At 42.9% G+C, this 21551-nt stretch overlaps 2 protein-coding genes across 2 annotated transcripts; one reads left to right on the forward strand and one right to left on the reverse strand.

The window, feature by feature from the left end:
- Positions 1-267: 267 nt before the first annotated feature.
- Positions 268-9010, reverse strand: SEC61B (SEC61 translocon subunit beta). Its single transcript, XM_007461647.1, has 4 exons — positions 8696-9010; positions 8407-8504; positions 3402-3503; positions 268-555 (listed from the first exon to the last, which is right to left on the reverse strand). Exons 1-4 carry the CDS (start codon positions 8696-8698, stop codon positions 468-470), a joined length of 291 nt encoding a protein of 96 aa, XP_007461709.1. The 5' UTR covers positions 8699-9010; the 3' UTR covers positions 268-467.
- Positions 9011-9154: 144 nt separating this feature from the next.
- ALG2 (ALG2 alpha-1,3/1,6-mannosyltransferase) lies at positions 9155-13454 on the forward strand. Its single transcript, XM_007461648.1, has 2 exons — positions 9155-9508; positions 11963-13454. Exons 1-2 carry the CDS (start codon positions 9161-9163, stop codon positions 12863-12865), a joined length of 1251 nt encoding a protein of 416 aa, XP_007461710.1. The 5' UTR covers positions 9155-9160; the 3' UTR covers positions 12866-13454.
- The last annotated feature ends 8097 nt before the right edge of the window (positions 13455-21551 follow it).

Here is a 21551-nt window from a genome sequence, read left to right on the forward strand (position 1 = left end):
GTACCAGCTGCCTTTGAACACAGGCACACTCCTTGAAAACCACAGAACACCCAAAATAACAATGACCAAGACAGAGATACCTAGAAGAAAACAAGCCAGGGCCACTGACAGTATCGTGCATTTGAATGACTACATACATGGTCATATAAGAAACTGCCAATCCAACCAAAAAAACAATCTCCACAAAATGCTTTTGCATATTTACTTGTAAATCTAAAGGTAGAGAGACTAAGGGCCCTAGCAGCCAGGCATAAGCAATGAGACTTGGTATATGAATTTAAAAGTTTATTAGCCACAGGAAAAAAAATGATTCCTTAAAATCAATTTTCATTAAGTTCCCTGTAAAACAGTAAGCTTACAGAAAATTTCTTTCTCATGAACAGAAAATCACTATGCTTTTGGTCCAAGATATGTTGGGGTTTTTTTCCTGTCTTCTTCAGATGACAGACAGATGGATGTAGCCGAATCTATGAACGAGTGTACTTGCCCCAAATGTGCAACATAAATACAGAAGCGATGAACAGAAGACTCATAACCAATACTGGAACAGGGCCACTGGAAATAAGAAAAGGCAGGCTTAGTTTCAGTAATAATACATTAATATATTTGTAATATTAAAGACTGCCTAGGGGAAAAGGGAGGGGAAAGCACCTAAGATCCATAGAAGAATATTATTTACAACATTTAAAAATATTCCAAAAATTATTACTGTGGATATTTTGAGGGTGACAGCATTACGGTTATTTAGAAAGGAGGAATCCTTATCTTTTAATGAAACATACTAAAATATATACAAAAAAAGGATCTAATGTCTTAGAGACACTAGTCTCTTTAATTTCGTGCATTTGATATTCTCCATAATAAAAAGTAATTTTAAAAATTTCCCAAACTCTTTAAGTGCAAATGATCCAATTACCAAACTATTATTTCAAATTAATAAAGACCACCTTCATCATCTAACTACAATAAACTAGGCATAACAAAGATGAATATCCCATTATAAGTTATGAAGCATTTTCAAATATATGATCCCATATGATTAACAAGCTGAAGACACAGGCGAAACAAATATTAATCTTATGAAATGAGAACACAGAGCCTAAGAACACAGAGCCAGAATGGAAAGGAGGGATCTGAACTCAGGTTTTCTGATTCCACACACAGTGCTCATTTTACTGCTTTAAGGTTCCCATATTTAGGGGAGCAAACATTCTAGGCAACATTAATTAAGTTTGATTTATATTTAGTTTACTGTAGAAAGGAAGTAGATTTTACTCATCAGCCCTTCCCTAAATCAAATGCTTTTACATGGGTTTCTAAAAGTTAGAACTCCTTGATTTTACACAACCTGTCAATGCTGATGTCAGTCAAAGGCCTTGTCTTTTTGACGACTCTTGCCAACAACAGTTTTGGAGAATTCAAGATGTCACTTCACCTCCCAGGTACACCTGGGGGTGGACACAGGAAAAGACCCCAGGAATCTTTATAATTTGGGCAGTAGAGTAACCCAGTGGAGCAGGCGGTAACAAGAGTCCACTAGTGGACAATAATCAATGCACGGAGATCCAAGTCCTTGCTACACTATTTTGTTCTTCCAAAATTTGTACAATTATGGGAGTAAACAAACTTAAAAGTACCTAGGAAGAGATCGTCGTCACGATGCACTGGATCATACTGCCTTACTTTAAAGCGCCGTTAGGTAACATCAGCCATAAAGCATAAAGCTGAGAGTGCAGTGCTGAGAGTCCAAGCGCTGGAGTCTGGAAACCAACTCTGTCCCTCACAAGCTATGACTGTGGCCCTGTGACTCACCTTCTCCAAACATCATTCTCCTCGTCTGTAAAGTGGGGATAATCACAGCACCTCTCTCATAGGGTTGCTGAGGTATTAAATATATTAACACACACACGGTGTAGGCTTCTAGTAAGCTCTCAGGAAATGCTACTAGTATCAACCTGAAAAAAAATTCTAACTCCCAGGAAGAGCCAACAGCAAGCTCCAAGATGGTACCTGACTGCTCCAAGATGTGGATTTGAGGATACAATTCCCCAACTATGTCCTTTCACCAAAAACCTCTCTCTCTGGTATGATGAGACTGTGGTTTATGACACTGCAAAGGAATAGCTTCTATCGATTCCTAGGACTCACAACAGCAGCAAGCAAGCCTGGCTGCACAACAGCCCAAAGCAAGAACAAGCCAGATTCACCCACAAGAGAACAGTTGTTTCACCACCTCGCTAAGGGTTTAAAATGTTGTCCCCTGGATACCCTGAAGAGCAAGAGGCTTCAAAATTTGTCTCTGAAATATTCAGAAAAATTACCTCCAACAAGGACCAAAACGCTGCCAACTCACACATCCCCAACCCCAAGAATTATTTCCTGAAATACATTCTCACCTTTTAAGCCTTCGTCATAACAAGGGGGAAAAAAAAATCAATAAATAAAACAAAACCTCAAGAATTCTAGGCAAGTCTTTGGAAATTAAATTTGTGATCTAAGTCAAGCTACTGGTCAAGTTAATTAAACTAATCCAAATAAATCTGATTGTGTCTCTGTTACCAAACAGGCAGAATGGAAAGAGCATGGAACTTAACAGTCCCAGAATATCTGGTTCCAGCTCTTGCTGGCTCTTTGTCTTTGACAAGTAGCTTTGCCTCTCTGAATCTGAGCTTCTGAACCTGAGGTGCTATACGAATGAGAGCTGCTGTCATTATTCCAATTCCTCATCCACTGGATTCAGTCAGGAAACAGCTGTAAGCAGTGGTGTCCTGGAGCCTACCTGGTCAGAAACCTGTGGGATTAGGTTTCACAGTGCCAGAAAGCGAGGTGAGGCGTGGGGACAGGGCCTCCCCCAGATGCCCATATCCCATCACCTAATGAGCATTCCCAGGCCTAGAACTTGGGAAGTGATAGGGGTCCAGTCACCACCCACGAACAGCAAGGAGGCAAAAGAACTTTTGGTAACACAGCCTAATGCAGAAACTCCCATTAGACTGCAATAATATCAGCCTATGCCTCCAGGGGAGCTTTGAAAAACCACCTAGCTCCTATTCAAATGGTTACTCCTCTATTTCTCAGTGTGGGACAAGAACACCAAATGAAGAGCAATTTCACCTAATTAAACCGTTTTCCCTCCAGTTCTCTCTATTCCCATCATTTATTCTGACAGAACTACATGAAGATGTTCCCTTGCTTTCACTCAAACCATGAACAGATGTCATTCCAGGCCCTAAACTAATTGGCTGCTATATGGACAAACCAGACCCCGCCCACCCGGCACAAAGGAAGTGCCGTGTATTACAAATCTCATCAAAGCAAACACCACTGGTGGCAGAGACAGAGTGCTGCCAAAGGGCTCTGTGATTCTGGACAGAAACACAAGGTCTGCTCCCAGGACTTACACTTTGAGCCCCGGTGAATCTTCTGTGTAGAATCGCCACATGCCCCCAGTGCCTGCTGAGGTCGTGCGGCCTGCGCTCCTCGTTCCGCAGCTGGCATTTTTCCTGTGAAGAGAAAAAATGTGACAAATGGCCTTTTCCTGGAAACCCTTATCAGAGCATTATAACATATGCTACGATTACACTGGTAAAGAACCAAAAAATTAACTTTTTCTTTGCTAATACCTCCTTGCTTTTGCTTGCTTTTACTCCACTTGATCATAACCACTAAGAACTGAGTACCCACCATACACTGATGCATACAGAAACCCAGAAAAGTAGTTACCATCTCCATTTTATAAATGAGGAAAATGAGGCTCATAAAAGGTTAGGCAAAGTGCCGAAGACCACATAGCCAGCAGGCAGCCACGCTCGGCTGTGGACCCAGTTCTGACTTGAGCCCATCCACTTGCTCACACATATGGGCACTTCATTTGGACAGTGCAGTTCAGTTTCACTTCACCTGTATTTTTGTGAAGTCAAGTAAAAAACTCCTGCTTAAAAATACCCTGAATCCCTATTACCTGATTTTTAAATGACTACTTTAAAATGTTTTTAAATTACTGTATTTTCTACAAAAAAAAGACAAAAAACATAAGTTGTAATTGTAATCCAAGTCTCAAAACAGAGTATATATTTTATGAAAAATTATTTTGCAATCTGTTTTCATTATTTTGATATACTGACTATAGATCCTGGACAGAGGTTGGATGTGAAAAAATGCAGGAAACACCCAACAAGAACTTGTCCCTCACAAGGGGATCAAGGCTTGTGAAGTGAGCTGTGTGGTGCAGGCAGCCCTGGCACACAGAAGCAGCGAACAGCACTAATGCCACTGACCAGGAAGGAAGCCAGGGAATCCTTTCCCTCCTCTCCTCGGTCACTAGGAAACCCTCCCCAACAGCTATTCTCCCACACAGCACTCCTCCAATCCCACTTCTCATTTCCCCTCAGTGCAAAACTGGTACCATGTAAAAATAAGTAGTAAGTATGAGACAGGTCAGAAGAAACCTTCTTCAGCCCATTTATCACCAACTCAGAAATTCTAGGGAAGGGGAAAGGAAGAGAGAGAGAGCCCTGTCCCGTCACCACCCCTCGCCATTGACCGAATCCCAACACACCCTACCTCAAAATCCCATTCCAGTTATCCGTGGACTGCTGGTTCTGGATTTTTGAAAAAAGACACGCATACAGGGAGAAACCAAAAGTGAATACCCTGTCCCCACCGTCTCTTCTTGCCTCCCAACTCTGGTTCCTAATCCCCACCTCACCCTACCACAGACTTGATTCCACACTCCGAATGCAAGCAGCACTGGTCTAGAGCTCAGGGAGCTTGCCCTGCTGCATGGAGTGGGAGAGTGGAGTCCCGGTTCCAGTGTGGGCTCCAGCAAAAAAAGCTGTGTTCATGCTAGAAATCTAAAATTAGTGTCAAACGATTTTGATGTACTGTACTAAAAAGATTACATTTCAGACACATTAATGATGGGCTACATGGTCACCTGGGAACTTCTAACTCCATCTGTATGACTGTTTCTATGGGAAAACTGATTGTAAACTGTACAGGGATTTACAGAGTAATTCGTACACTTACAAGAGCTTTCACACACACACACAGATACACATCATCTAATTGGTGGAGTAGGTACGTGAAATTTTCCTCGTTCATAAAAAGGAACTTGAGCTAGATGATAAACCCAGTGTGGACATAATAAGTCATCGGCTGAGCCAAGACTAGGACCCAGGTACTTTCTACTATTCCCACACCCACCCAACTCCACTTCCTGTCTTCAAAATCTCCAGGAGCCCCCAAGGAATCAGTCTGTGCTCTTTGAAGATTTCTTACATCTGCTGGCACACGGACATAGCAGAGGATTCGGGCCACCTAGAAATACCAAAAATGTACTCAAAATACCTCCCATCCCCCCTACTGGGAAGCTAGGTAGAAGTTAACAGAGCCCATTTTAATCTCCTAAATTTCTTTTTGGGGTCTATTTTACCCTTTCTTTCTGGCCACTGTGTAACTGCTCCCTCCTCCTATACCCTAACGCAATGGTTTTCATAACCATCCTTTAACATACTTTGTTCTAACATGGTGGTCTTCTGGCTGTTCCTCAAAGAAGCCAAGCTCATTCCCACCTCAGAGTCTTTACACTTAACTATTCCTGTCTAGGAAGCCTATTCCTCCCCGGACCATTGCATAATTTGCTCCCTTGTCTCTTTTAGGTCTCTGCTCACCTGTCACCTACTCTGAACACCCTATCCTCACCCACCCTCTAGTCTCCACACAACTTTATTTTTCTTCTTGGCCTTAGTGCCTGAAATTGTCTATTTATTTGCCTTGTTTATGGTCTCTTACATTGGAATATAAGGTTCATGAGGTCAAACCCTGACTAGCTTGTCCACAGATACAGTCTCATGACTGAAACAGTGCCTGGCATGTACCCTCAATAACTATTTGATGACTTCCTTAATACCCCAGCTAGTCCATCACCTTACTATGCCTGATTCCCACTAATCCTGAACACTAGAGACTGTCATACAGAGTGAAGTCAGAAAGAGAAAAACAAATATCGTATATTAGTGCTTATATGTGGAATCTAGAAAAATGGTGCAGATGAGCCAGTCTGCAAGGCAGAAATAGAGACACAGATATAGAGAACAAATGTACGGACACCAAGGGGGGAAAGCGTGGCGGGGGGGTGCTGTGATGAATTGGGAGATTGGGATTGACATGTATACACTAATACGTATAAAACAGATGCTAAGAACCTGCTGTATAAAAAGAAATTCGAAAAAAAAATCCTGAACACTGAAGCATTTTAAGGCTTTACAGTTTACAATGTGTTATTGCTCCTTTTCATCCTAGCAACTTCCGTTTATACTGTGGTAACAGAGCAAGGACTCCAACCCTGGCCTGACCTTAAATCCCACAGTTACTTCTCAAGGTTCTACTTCTATTACCTCATTGAACATGGAGACAGAATGCAAATCTGTGGACTACATAATCCACAGCACTATTATTAACTGTTAGCTTCACCTTTTTCTTACAGACTCACAAAGAGGGAATATATTCTTGAACAGTCAATACCTATTACATTACACTCATGAAGTAACACTTAGAAGAGTGCCAAGATTCTAGATGGGAACTCTGTAGGGTCTCTCAGTACATACAACCGTGGTCTGTTGAGTTACACTGGCCCCAGCGGTAGTGAATTCTAAAAGACGACATCAACACCCCCAACTTGATAAGCTGCATCTGTCCTCAAATGTTTGTTTCTCCATTTCACTTGTGCAGCAGTTATTTCAATTTTATTTATTAAGTAAATACTTGTTTCACTTATTTGATAAACACATGATTTTTCTTTTTTTTTAAGAGTTTTCAGATGATCAAACTTCTCTGCCACAGTGTTACCAATTCTCCTTAACTAGACCCACTCCCCAAGGAACTGTACCGACAGGACAGGTTTTCCATTCCAGCACAAAGAATCTCTGAAATCCAGGGTGGGAACAAGACAGCACCCCAAGCCCAAATAACCTACACCACAGCCTGACACACTTTCCAGCTGGTCCATCCCAGCCTTACCCTGAACATCTTGATGACAGGGAACTCACAATCATTCGGGGCCATCTTAGCATTTCTCACAGTTCTACTGGAATTGTTTTTGCTCTAAGACGAAATCTGTCTCATGTAAGTTCAAATCATCAGTTTTAGATTTACCTACTCTAGCCAACAAGAGAAGTCTCATCCCTCTTCACATCCTTGAGAATAGTTTTCGTGTATCTCTTCAAGGTCTTTTCCTCTCTAGATAAAACCCCCACTGGTTGCTTCAAAAAACTCCCAAGATTACAGGGTGGCTTGATTCCTTCCCTCACTCATCATTTATTGTGTCAGCCTTACGGTAGGATAGAGCTGATGGGCAGTTTTTGTCAAAGTCTAATGAAGGAGATAAACATGGAAACATAAATGCTGTTAGAAGGGTATGAACAAAATGCTTGGGAGTAAAAGAGAAGACTAGTAGCTGCTGTTGCCTTTGGAGTCAGGGAAGGCCTCAAGAGGAAATAACCCCTGCGCCTAGTCTTGGAGAATATACACAAATGGCCGGAGGGGTGGGGGTGGGGGGGTGTCTAGTGAGTTCAGAAAACAGTAATAAGCTCACTGTTGCTGGATCACAGGAGAGAGAGAAGAGAAGCGATTAGGCTGGGCGGTGGGGGGAACCCACCACCAAGAGCTTTGGTAACCCTCTCCCCCTCCCAACCGTGTTTAAGTTCAGCAACAAGAAACTAACCAGCAGTGTGCCAGAATCAGAGCAGAAGATGCATTAGAGTGGAAATGATCTGGAGAGGAGGCGAGTTAGGTAGGAAATTCTCTAGATGTGAGAAACTGAGGGCTAAACTGAGGCAGTAGAAATGGGAGAAGGAAAGAACGGATGAGAAGTTCTTCATGTACAATATAAACGTACTGGATAAAGACAGCATTAAAAGAATCCAAGATGACGCTGAAGTTCTGGCTTTGGGTGAACGAGTTTACAGCAGTGCTTTATGGACGTAGGGAGATATAATTGGGGGCGGGAGCTGAGGTGAAAGGAAAGACTGAGCTGCGCATTAGACGAGTCATGTTAGACCGAGTGTGCATGGGACTTCCAGATAGAAGTGGGAGTGGAGAGCTCAGGTCTAAAGACACCATTTTAATGACATCGGTTTTCTCAATGCTGTCTATGACCTTACTCCAGTTTAACTTTCCTTTTTCAAGAGTGGTACTCAAAGCTGAGCAATGCGAAGAAAATATTGCCTCCCTCTCGAGACGCAAAAGACCAAGAAGTCTTTTAACTACCCCTACGACCACATCACAGGCAGCTAGCTTGTTCTGCCCTTATGAATCTTAACATCCCGGGATCTCCTTCTCAGGACCAACGAATTCTTGGGCCCTGTCCCTCGGAGCCCACAGCCGAGAGGGTCACAAGATCCTTACCTCTGCCGGACTGTGGATCCCGCCGCCCGGGCGGCCACTGCTTTGCTGGGAGAGCGGCCGGAGGAGCCCACGTTAGTGCCACTGGGGGTCGGACCAGGCTGTAGAGGGAGACAAGGAGAGACTGGTGAGCGCCGCCGGCCGGTCCCCAGACCCCAGGCTCTGAAGGCCAAGACCGGGACATGCACGGGGGGCTGGGGAAAACAAGGAAGCCGCGGAAGCAGGACAAAGCGTAAGGAATCTCGGCGCTTGGGAGAAGCCGGGACAAGGAGGGACGGCTGGGGCCACAAACCATGCTGGAGACAGGAGGGTGGCAGGAAGCTGAAGTGGACAGCGGAGAAGCGGTGGAGCCAGGCGGCCGGAGGGACTGACTCAGGTCCCGCCCCCAGACCTGCTGGCAGGGTCCTCGCTGACTCCAGGGACGCCTGGGCTGTCCTACGATATGCCTGTAGGAATTTTGCAAGAGGAGACCCTGTGAGCTGCTGTATGGGAATTACAGACCTCATGTATTTTTTCCTTTGGATCACAGCGTCCTTCCTAGAGTCCAGTCTCAACCAATGGGAGGATCTAGCCATGATGAGACGAGAAATTTTTTCCGGCAGTTACTAGGCACCTACAGATTTGCGCTGACGTGACCTAACCGACGCACGCGCCGCGGGACGTGGTCGGTCCCCGTCTTGGGCCAGCTAGGAAGCTGGAGGAAGGAGCATGCGTGGAAGCCTTTAAGCGTGAGAGGTAAAGGTGCGGCTCCCGGGCTATGGCGGAGGAGCAGGGCCAAGATGAGGACCTGGGTCCTAAACCGTCCGTGTTGTTTCTTCACCCGGACCTGGGTGTGGGCGGTGCCGAGCGGCTGGTTGTGGACGCAGCGCTGGCGCTGCGGGCGCGCGGATGTAGCGTGAAGATGTGGACTGCGCACTACGACCCCGGCCACTGCTTCGCGGAGAGCCGCGAGCTGCCGGTGCGCTGCGCCGGGGACTGGCTGCCTCGCAGCCTGGGCTGGGGCGGCCGCGGCGCCGCGATCTGCGCCTACGTGCGCATGATCTTCCTGGCTCTATACGTGCTGTTCCTTGGCGACGAGGAGTTCGACGTGGTAGTGTGCGACCAGGTGAGGTGGCCACGGCCGGCCCTCGCCGCCCCTCTTTTTCTCATTACGGAGGGCGCGCCGCATGACCACTGCTGACCTCTACCTGTCTGTGGTTCGGAAAGATCGGAACTGATCTGGAGAGATCAAAGTGGGAGTGAGACTGTGGTTCTCAAACTTTAGTTTGGACCCGTTAAAGTGGCAGATTGCTTGGCCCCACCCTCAGGTGTTTTCATCCTGGGCCCCTGAGGTGGGGCCCCGAAATCTGCACCTTCACTGGATCATCGGGAGATTCTGAAGCATATGGGCCTTGGTGCTCTCTCTAAGAAACGCAAGCATTAGAAGTCAGCCTTCAGTCATGTTTTGTATGTCTTCCCTGTTTTGCATTATTTCTCTTGACACTAGTTCCAAGCCACATGCATCCCACTGTAGCATTTGCTGTCAGGCCACTCCGCTCCTCAGCAGTGTCATGTGTTTAATAAAACCGTAAGCTAAACATGTCATGTGCCTGTTAAAACTTTAACATAGCTCCCCATTAGTCTTTGGTGAAAAGTCCAGGCTCTTTACCTTGGTAGATAATGTCCACCTGGATCTGGGCTCTAGCTATTCTAGACTCTTCCTGTGTTTTGTTTTTTTATCCCCAAAAATATTTATTTTAAAAAGTAACACCTACTCAGGACTAAAAATTCAAATAATAAGAAAGACTAGAATGTAAAAGCCCCATTCCAGTTCCACTCCCTAAAGATAGCCACTGTTAACAGTTTCTTCCGTATGCTTTCAGAAATTGTCTGTGGCTATACCAGCATATGATGTCTGTTCATAGACACATCTTATTTGTAATAATTAGGATTATGACACACCTACTATTGGCCAGCTTGCTCTTTTTCACTAAAAATTTTTACTTGGGACATCCTTACATATCAATATTAGAGATTCACTTCATTCTTCATAGTGGCTGGAAAATTTGCTTTTGTTTGACTGTACCATCATTTATACATTCTTCTGCTAAAGGACAGTATCAGTGTGACCAGTTTTTTGTGAATAGATCAGTGTTGTAATGAACATCTTTATGCCTTTTTTTTTGTACTTTTGCAAGCATAGCCTTTGAAATTCATAGAAATAAAATTGGTAGGTCAAAATTGGTAGGTCAAAGAGTTGTACATCTTAACTGTCAGTAGCTTTTGCCAAATTTGCCTTCTGTCATTCTACTGTTCTGTCATTCTACTCTCCCACAGTGATAGAGCCTGTTACTCCATGCTTTTGTGCACATTGGATGTTATCAGCACTTTAATCTTTGCCAAACTAATAGGTGGAAATGGCATCACGTTTGTATGTGTATTTCTTTAATTATTACTTCTGAGTTACTTTTGATCATCCTTGCTTGTGTACAAGCTATTTCTTTTTGAGAAATGTGGTCATTTACCAAATATCCTGCATGTGTAAAATTAGTCAGTAAGCATGAGACAGCTGAGATTGTAGTGGATAGAGAAAAAACCGAGCTTGGAAGTGGGAGACCTAGATTCAAGTTCCATATCAGCTATTTTCTAAGTAGCTTTGCATAAATCCCTCAATATCCCTAAAGCTCACCTTTTTCAGGTGTTAAGTGAGCCGGAGATTGACTTGTAAAGATTACCCAACAGGAAAGTCTCTAGTAATGATTATGGTTAACATTTCAGTAAATAGTGAGCACATAGTGTGTGCTAAATTCTTACACGTTTTACATGCACCAGTGCATTTAATAATGACAAAAACTATATGGGTTTTTTTAAAAAAACTGGAATTGTCACCAATTTACAGAAGAAGAAACTGAGGCCCAGAGAGAGAGGTATATTACTTGGTCATGGTCACACAGCTAGCTAGTAGATATGAAATTCAAACCCTGTCAATCTTGATTCCAGAGCCTACACTCTAAACTACTATAGTTCATTCATTCACTTCCTTAGGGCAAGGAAGATACTGGAGTGGCTCTGTCCAGTGTGGTAGCCACTAGCCATAGGTGGCTATTGAGCACTTGAAATGTGGCTAGTCTGAACTGAGATGTGCTGTAAGTGTAAAATACACATCTGATTTTAAAGATTTAATGTGATAAAGAAAGAATAGAAGATCTCATCAACTTTTTAAGTATTAATTACATTTTGAAGTGATAGTATTTTAGATAAAATACATTAAAATTAATTTAACCTTTAAGAAGTTGTTAGTGTAGTTACTAGATTTTTATTTCCATTGGACAGTGCTGTTCTAGAGGAAACCACTGGACTTGCAGCTTTAAGTATTTATCACATATCCAGAAAATGTCTACCAGCCTTCTGTATACCAGGCATTGTACCAGGTGAGAGTCTGGGGGCACACAACACAGAACCAGACATTGCCCATGAAGGGCCCACAGACTAGCAGGCAGGGTAGGTATCTGTTTCTTTGATTTGGTTGAAGTTTAGTTGACCAGTCACTTCATCTGCTATTGATTTTTGCTTTGGCTAGGTGTCTGCCTGTATCCCAGTGTTCAAGCTGGCCAGACGGCGTAAGAAAATCCTGTTTTACTGTCACTTCCCAGATCTGCTTCTCACCAGGAGAGATTCTTTTATTAAACGCCTATACCGGGCCCCAATTGACTGGGTAGAGGAATACACCACAGGCATGGCAGACTGCATCTTGGTCAACAGCCAGTTCACAGCTGCCATTTTTAAGGAAACGTTCAAGTCCCTGTCTCACATAGACCCCGATGTCCTCTACCCATCTCTGAATATCACCAGCTTTGATTCAGCTGTTCTTGAAAAGCTTGATGACATAGTCCCCGAGGGGAAAAAATTCATACTCCTCTCCATCAACAGATATGAAAGGAAGAAAAATCTGACTTTGGCACTAGAAGCCCTAGTAAAGCTGCGTGGAAGATTGTCATCCCAAGATTGGGACAAAGTTCATCTGATCATTGCAGGTGGTTATGATGAGAGAGTCCTGGAGAATGTACAACACTACCAGGAATTGAAGAAAATGGTCCAGCAGTCTGACCTAGGCCAGTACGTGACTTTCCTTCGGTCTTGCTCGGACAAACAGAAAATCTCACTCCTCCACGGCTGCATGTGTGTGCTTTACACACCAAGCAATGAGCACTTTGGCATCGTTCCCTTGGAGGCCATGTACATGCAGTGCCCAGTCATTGCTGTTAATTCAGGCGGGCCCTTGGAGTCCATTGTCCACAGCGTCACAGGGTTTCTGTGTGAGCCTGACCCAGTTGACTTCTCAGAAGCAATAGAAAGGTTCATCCATGAACCTTCCTTAAAGGCCACAATGGGACTGGCCGGAAGAGCCAGGGTGAAAGAGAAGTTTTCCCCTGAAGCATTTACAGAACAGCTTTACCAGTATGTAACCAAACTGCTGGTATAATCAGATTTTTTTCAGGTCTTTATGCTGTATTCATTAACATCACATTTGTAGATTGTTGACCCAGTTTTGAAACCAAAGAAAAAAAGCCTAGTATCTAGGGCAGAAGAGATTTTTTTTTTTAACGTACTTGAATCTTGAATCTGAATCACCTTCCTGTACCCCCATATCTCCTAGTCTGCTTTTTTAGAAAAAAATAGTACTTTTAGGCTGTAATAATTCTGAGTCTTACCAGTGTTGATTACGATATAAATATGGTACAATTTCACATTCAGCAGAATATTTTAATATGTTCTCTAGATTGTTGCTGTACGTATAAATTTTGAGTTAATTTTGTCCCTTATTTGGTTTTAACACTTTAAGTGTATCATCATGAAAGTTGATTGATTTGGCTTCATAGTGTAATGAGAAGACACTGTAGTTTCCAGAATCAGTCCACCTCAGTGTTCAGTGACCTGTTACGAAATTTTTGTTAGTCATACCTTTGCCTGGATCCATAGCAAGAATGCTTTGTATTTTTTTTTAATAAAGATGATTTGTTGTGTTTTTGCACACAGACATGACAATAAATGATGTTTATCATAGGAAGAGACAAAATACTAGATTTTGGCCTCTGTGATCTATTGTGGTGGTGTTAGGACTGTAGACAGCCAAGCCTGAATCAGAAACTAGAGTTAACTGGATATTGGAATGAATGGCTATTGTCACGTGTGCAGTGTGCATCTTGGTTAGGGTTTGTTTCCTAGTGTTATATGAGTCATAGGCTTCATTAATATTTGTGTTTTATTAAGTAAGCGCCTGCTAAGTGTAAGGCACAAGTGCTTTTTTTTTTTTGCGGGACGCGGGCCCCTCACTGCCGTGGCCTCTCCCGCCGCGGAGCACAGGCTCCGGACGCGCAGGCTCAGCGGCCATGGCCCACGGGCCCAGCCGCTCCGCGGCACACGGGATCCTCCCGAACCGGGGCACGAACCCGTATCCCCTGCATCAGCAGGCGGACTCCCAACCACTGCGCCACCAGGGAAGCCCGACACAAGTGCTTTTTATCCTTCAAGGCCTGCCTCATGCCACTGCTGTGTAGCTTTCCTTGACCCTCTACCTAGCTCCCGAACTGGAAGTGACCTTCCCCTTCCACTTTCTCTGACCTACTGGTGGCACTGACCAGTCTTAGAGTTCATTATTTACCTATTGGTCTAAGTACAAATAAACATAAAGCACTTTCCCACATATCCTTAAAGCTAAATTCATTTTCAGAAATAGCAAAGATCACTAGCCAAAGGTTCCACATTAATCAACTCTAAGAGTACAGACTTCTGAGCCTAACAGCCTGTGTGACTTTGGGCAAATTGCTTAATCTCTGGGCCTCAGCTTCTTCATCTGTAAAGTGGAGTAACTACTCTTGTACTTTCCTCATAGGGTGGTTGTGATGGATTACCATAATATATGTAAAGTACTTAAACTAGTAGTTGGCATATAGTATGGCTATATAAATGCTAGCTATTTTGCAATTTAGGGTTATCAAAAATTAACTGTCGAAGTTCCGTGTGGTTTCGTGCTGCACTACTATATTGTTCTTTGGGGTTCTTTAGAGCATGAAGTTTCAGGTTGTGATTTAGCACGTCAGTCTATACCACAGGAGTATTTTATTTTATTTTATTAATGTTTAAATCACTACCAAATTTAATGTTGTAAGACTTAGTATTCATTAACATTTCATTACGTTTAGAAAGATTGGATTCTCGCAGGAGCATTTTAATGAAATGAAATGACTGTACCAGTAAGGAGTTCACTAAAATGAGAGTGTCAGGTTTATTGAGTCTTTTATGGAATGAAAAGTTCAGTTGAGTTCTCTTTCCTTTGGCGTCGTGAAAGCTTGCCATCCAGTAAAGTAGCTCATCCCATCTTTTGTGGCTTGGTGCATGTATTTCTCAGGGAACTGCAGCCTTTCCAGAAAGGCCTGATGGCTCTGACCACTGGGTTTAGGACAGACAGACTCAGTCATGTGCTGAGCCATAACTGATGCTTACCCATTCCAAGCACTAAAACTTTTGCCTATTTGACCATTTTTATGCAGATCCCTCCAAAATGGGCTACCTGGGTTCATGGGCCTTAAGTTTAACTTCCCTTCATTGTCTGAAGTCCCAGCAGGTGACAGTAAGACCACAGATCTGGAAAAGATGCAAAGCCCTGCCTGAGCTTCCAGCCTCTGGTGCATCTTGGACCTAGAATGGAGCTTTGCCCATAGGAGGTATTCACAGCTTCCAGAACTAAGGTGAAGTTAGGAGAAATAGAAGCATGGAAGACTGAAGTGAACTGTCCAGGACCTTAACAGTAGTAATTCTTCTGGCACTTAACTGTGGGCCATGAGACACATATCAGACAACTCATTTCATCCTAACAGTTATATGAGGTGTTGGTACTCTTCCCTTTCGAGATGAGTGTGGTTAAGCAGTTGCCTGTGTCACACAGCCTGGAGGGATGGGCAGCGTCTCAAGGCTTTGATTCCAAAGTCCAACCACTTTACCGTTCTTCAGTCTGCCTCCACCCTGACCAAGCTCCTTGTGTGTGTATTCAGTCAAAAGTCCTCTACCCCACTGCAGGCACACCTGTTCAGGTCCTCAGGTTTAGAAAGACTTTGTTATTCATTTTCCCTTTTCATCTTCAGAGCAGTTTTGTGAGGTGGGTATGATTGTCTCTCATTTTATACACAAAGAAGCTCAGAGAGATGAAAGACTTGCTCAAGGGCACAATTGAAAAGTGAGTGAACCAGGATTCAACCCATGGTTACCTGATCCATCCAGGATGGCACATACCAGAATTTCTCAGCCAGTTCCCCTTTGACAATCATAAATATCACACGTCCTTCAATACTTTATGAAATTCAACATAAATATAGCATTCTTTGAGTCAAATCAAAGCTGGGGGACAGGACACTTTTCTGTCTTCAAATTAGTGCTCTGACCCTAAAAGAGGTGCTGATGTCCCACACCCACCCCATTGCCCTATCCCAACCCTGTGAGAATTGCAGCTTGGAGGCCATGCCACCTGCCCTCACTGTTGCAGACATTGGGTCATTCAAAGTCCTAGAGGAGTTATCAGGGTCATTTCCTTGCACAAAGCAGAAATGCAAGCTGATGTAACTCAAAAGGTTTTAAGAGTTGGGTGTTTGAAAAAATCCACACCAGAAAATACTGTCACGTCCCACCCCCATCCAAGGATGGGTGAGCTGGAGATGGAAGCTTCTTTCCCATGCACTCTCTTTCAAAGAGGTCACTGTTTTCCTGTGTCGGCTCGCTCACCTGTGCACATGGATGCAACCCCTGACCCTTCACTGCCTTCCATGGATCACCAGTTAACTCAGATTACACACACACACACACACACACACACATATGAGATGGAGGTGGGGCTGGAGGCATGTACTTAGAAAAGACATCCACTCACTCAGCTGACGGGGAGCAGTATTGCCGTTCTTCCTGTTTGGAAAGGATCTAATGACTGATGATACTGAAGCCCTATTTGGACAGCCTTTAGAGTTGGCAAAGCCCTTTCCAGGTTGTATCATTTGCCCTTCACAGCATCTTTCCAGGCAATTATTGTAGCTATGCTTACTGTTGAAAAGCTGAGGCTTAACAGCCAGGAAGCCCTGGACCAAGTCAACAGTTCTTTCAGTTGTACTACGGATGCCTCATCAGTAAATGCCTCACCACCTTCTAACGGGCCCAGTATGCCAGTTTCACTTTTACTGTCTTCTCCTTCCATAAGGAAAATGAGGCACCTGGACACTCCACTGCCCCACTCTCTGCTCATCCCCCATCCCTGTTCATGACCATCAGCCCTTCTCTGTCCACCTCTGCCAACATCACTAACTGTCCTGTGACCTCCTTTCTTTGCATTTCCAACTCCCAGAATCAAGTAGACTCAGAGCTGACTAGGACCCCAGATATCACACAACCTAATTTACTATTACACACATGGGAAAACAGGCCCAAAAAGAGAAAGGGACCTGCCTGAGGTCACACAGAGGGAGAACTGCAGCCCTCCTCTAACTTCATTCTGAAGCCCCTCACGCCACCTCTACTTTGTCCAAAATTCCTTATATCCTGCGACTTCCTCTGAACTTCTTACTGCTTCATTCCTAACCTCAGTCCCCTGCAGCCCTGTCCCCAACAGCCTGTGAGGGTGCCATCACCCAGACACCAGTGCTTTCCTGCCTGCTAGCTGAGGGGTGGGGAGCTTTCTCAGTGACAACTGTCCTCTGATTAAAAGCAACCCTTGGCAGGGGAGATAGGGAGAGATTTTACCACGCTGTCTCCGAGCCAAGGGGCTACTAGAGCCAGCACTGTGTCCTTGTCCAGCAGACTGGGGATTGCGTGGAGCTCACAGTAAGGGTTAACTGGTCTTGTTACCCAGAATCAGGACCACAAGCAAATGCTGAACTGTCTTGTAGGAAGCACTATCACTAGGCTAGCCACTGAAGTCATTTGAGACAAATATAGCCTAGAAGTCTCTCAGGGGTGGTGTGTATGTATGTGTGTGTATATGTATGTGTGTGTGTCTGTGTGTGTTGGGGGTTTCGGGGGGGAGGGCACAGGTGTAGCACAGGTGTGACTTACCTTTGTGACCTGCCACTCACCCAAGAAATTTACAGGCAGAATTAGAGCAGACTGCTAGGTTGATGAAGTCAGATCAGCCTTTGCTTTTCTGTGTTACTTAAACTAGAATTTCAGGGTTCCACAACTATTGAGAAGGTGTCCTGATGGTGATAATTCTAAAGTCTAGGTTTCCTTATCTATAAAATGGGTATAATCAGGTTCTAAGTAGCCCACCCCATAGGGAGGTTGTGAAGAGAGTTAGTGAGAGGACTGAATCAGTATATGAGTGAGACAGAGGATGTGAAGCTGATGTGTAAACTGTAGAGTGCCATGAGCTTCTTAGGGATGAAGGCCATCTTAAGATGTTCAACATCACTGGTCATTAAAGAAATGCAAATTAAAACCACAATGAGGTATCAGTGCACACGCATAAAATGAAAGGCTCAGTAAAAATGTTGGTGAGACTGTGGAGCACCTGGAATTCTCACACGTTGCTGATAGGAATGGAAAATGGAATAAACTCTTTGAAAAACAGTTTGCTAGTTTCTTACAAAATTAAATGTGACACTTACCACATGACCCAGCAATTCCACTTCTAGATATTTTGCCTAAAATAAGTGGAAACACATATCTAAACAAAGACTTATTCAAATATTCATAGCAGCTTTTTCCATTAATAGTCAAAAACTGAAAATCTAAGTGTCCATCAACAGGTGAATGGATAAACAAATTGTGGTACCTTCATACGATGGGGGTACTTCTCAGCAATAAAAAGGAATGAAATACTGATAAGCACAGTGATGTGGATGAATCTCAAAAACATGCTGAGTGAAAGAAGTCAGACACAGAAGAGTTCATATTGTGTGATTCCATGGATGTGAAACCTTAAGAAAAGAAAAAGCCAAGATAATCTATAGTGACAGAAAGCTGATCACTGTTTGCCTGTGGCCCAGGCAGAGAGAGAGATTGCCTAGGAAAGGGCACAAAGGAACTTTTTGACATGATGGGAATGTCCTATATCTTTATTATGGTGGTGGTTATAAGGGTGTATAAATTTGTCAGAACTAATCAAATGTATGCTTAAAATGAGTGCATGTTATTGCATGTAAATTATACCTCATTAAGTTTTTTTTAAAACACAAGTGATGTAGTCCCATTTTTATAGAAAAGGTTTTCTAAATGAATAAATGTGAGAATATTTATATATATATATAATTATAAAAGTTTCTAATAGAATATACACCAAGGTGATAACATTGGTTGTCCCCAGGTGGGTGTGATTAAGCCATAGGCATTAAATTTTTCTTTTCTTTGCTTGTATTTTCTGATACACCATAAGCTGATTTTTCTCATAAGATAAAAAAATTCAAACGTAAAAGAAAGCATAAAATAATCTTATTGGTCACTTATGTTCTTACAGTGTATTTTTAGACATTTGTGTTACCAACTACTGCCCTATTTGGGAAGTATCGTCTGTTCTAATTAATCCCTTATTATTATATATTATGATTGCTCCAACTGTTTGCTACTACAAGCAACCTAGCAGAAAAATAATTGACTTTAAATTCTAAAAGTAAATATTTAAAATTTTAAAAAGCAAACTTAAAAAGCAAAAACAAGGAAAAAATATGGGCTTCCCTGGTGGTGCAGTGGTTGAGAGACCACCTGCCGATGCAGGGGACACGGGTTTGTGCCCTGGTCCGGGAAGATCCCACATGTCGCGGAGCGGCTGGGCCCGTGAGCCATGGCCGCTGAGTCTGCGCGTCCGGAGCCTGTGCTCCACAATGGGAGAGGCCACAACAGTGATAGGCCCATGTACCGAAAAAAAAAAAAAAAACAAGGAAAAACTCAGAAAAACGTAGACATATGAAAAGGTTGCAAAACTGCCTAGCAATACACCAAAAATATTAGTAATTTTCAAAAAAAAATCACTAACTGGTGACGTTTATTTTCAAACCAAATTACCATATTGTCCAGCTTGCTTTCAGCTTAATTGTATGCTCCCTTTCATTGTGGGACCTGGAAACCTAACTTAACACTTCAATTCAGTAGACTAATACAATATCATATGTCAGGACATACCACTATTTCAAAACTTTAACAAGGTAACTGTATTAGGCAGAACTCTTTTGTTTGCAAGTGACAGAAACCCAATTGTAGCTAATGCAGAAAAGGGAAATTTTTAGGAATCTACAGGGATAGATGATTCAAGGAAAAGTCACATAACTGAAACAGGGGAAGTGCAGGTATATAGCTAGGCCTGAGGTTCAAATGGAACCAGGAATTCACATGCCACTAGGAAACTATTTTTTAAAATATATGACGTCACTGTCTTTCATTATAGACTAGTTTCTTTCTCATGGTAGGAAACATGACCACCGGTAACAGCCGAGAACCTCCATCTTACTTTTCCATCGTCAAAGAGGAACCAGCCTTCTTCTTCAGTGTTAAAAAAGACATCATTGAAGACATCACCTTCTTGGTTCAGGTGCCTTCCCTGAAAGTAAGGAAGCAAGTCAGGAGGCAAGGTGCTGCGGTTTTCCGGGCTCAGGTTGGCTCCCATCAACTGTGGGTAGGATCCAGGATCACACAGCAGCAGGGATCATATAGCTGGGAGAATGGAGTTCAGGGTGTACAGAGGAAGGAGGAGGAAGCAGATCCCAGAAGGAGAGTTGGGAAGATAAAAGAGGTGTCCTCTCTAGTTAAAAAATGATCTTACACTCAAGGGGCCCTGGCACACAAGCCATCCCTTCCCATGTACATTTTGCCCATTACTTCCACTTCCACAATACATCTTGCTAATATCTATTTACAACCTTCCTTGTCCAAGGGCCTGGAGATAAAGGAATGCAGTTAACAGTTTCATACTCTTTGACTTGTATAGCTCTGCATTGCTTGATATTAATGTTGCCAGACCTGACTTTCTTTATGTTCACATATGAATAATTATATTTTACTCATATTTTAATTTCTGAATATTTCATTTTATTTTTGTTTGTCTGATAAGCAGACAAACCTTGGATTTAAGGGTTTTTTCCTCATATCTAAGAGTATTGGCCTTTAATGATTTATTAGATTTTTTTTAAGTCTTTGTTAAAGATGATGGTGGTTGTTCTTATTACACCTTTATTAAACAGAAGTGTATCCTTTCTACCTTCCTTTTCTTTTTCTTAAAAAGACACTTGCTTTTCCTTTCCCCTTCTTCATTCTTTTGATCTGCATTGATGTATGCCAATAGCCCATTATTTCAGTATAACAATTTCTTTCAAATGTTTTAATCTTTTGATGTCAGTTTTGACAAGATACTTGCTGCAGTTGTTTAGACTTACTTCAATACAATCAGCTGGTCTCACTGCTTCCTACAAGTTGTTGCCTGCTCTTCTTGAGTTCCTCCTTCAGAGCCATCATCCTTTTCCTATGGACACACGTTGAGTACCATTTTCTCAGAAAGAATACACGTATTTGCATAATTAATTCCCATTGCCTTCACATATGAATAGCTTGATCATATATAAAATTCCTGAATCACGTTTTTCTTTCAAACCTTTGCAACTGTTGTATTATCATCTTCCAGGTAGATTTTCCTATACTATATTCTAGGCAAAATAAGGTGTGAAAGATGCTCCAGAGAAAAGGCTTGCATGGTCAAATAAGTGTGGGAAATGTTCCATACAATTCTAAATGTACTAGGCAGAGTAGCATGGTGAAGGCCAGGAGACATCCTGAGATAACAAAGGTGGTTTAATTTTCTTTACAGTGTATCCAACCTATTGGACCACAGTAATCTCAAGAGAAAGCAAGTGACCAATAATATGTTTATAGTTAATATTTGTTGAACACTTACTATGAGCCAGGCAATGTTCTAGGACTTATTCTATGGATATCAATCCACTGGGTCCTCATGGCAGCTCTATATGGCTGATAGAATTTTTCAGCCCATTTTAACAGATGAGAAAACTGAGGCAAAACAAGCTTAAGAAAATACGCTCAAAAATGGCCAGTTCATACCCAGGCAGTCAGTTCCACATTACAGCCCTAACAGTTGGCAAGTAAGGACACAATAAAGGCAACTTCTATAACTGTCCCAAGTCTGAAAA

Source organism: Lipotes vexillifer, unplaced genomic scaffold (genome assembly GCF_000442215.2).
Source record: "Lipotes vexillifer unplaced genomic scaffold, Lipotes_vexillifer_v1.1 scaffold809, whole genome shotgun sequence".
NCBI lineage: Eukaryota > Metazoa > Chordata > Mammalia > Artiodactyla > Lipotidae > Lipotes > Lipotes vexillifer.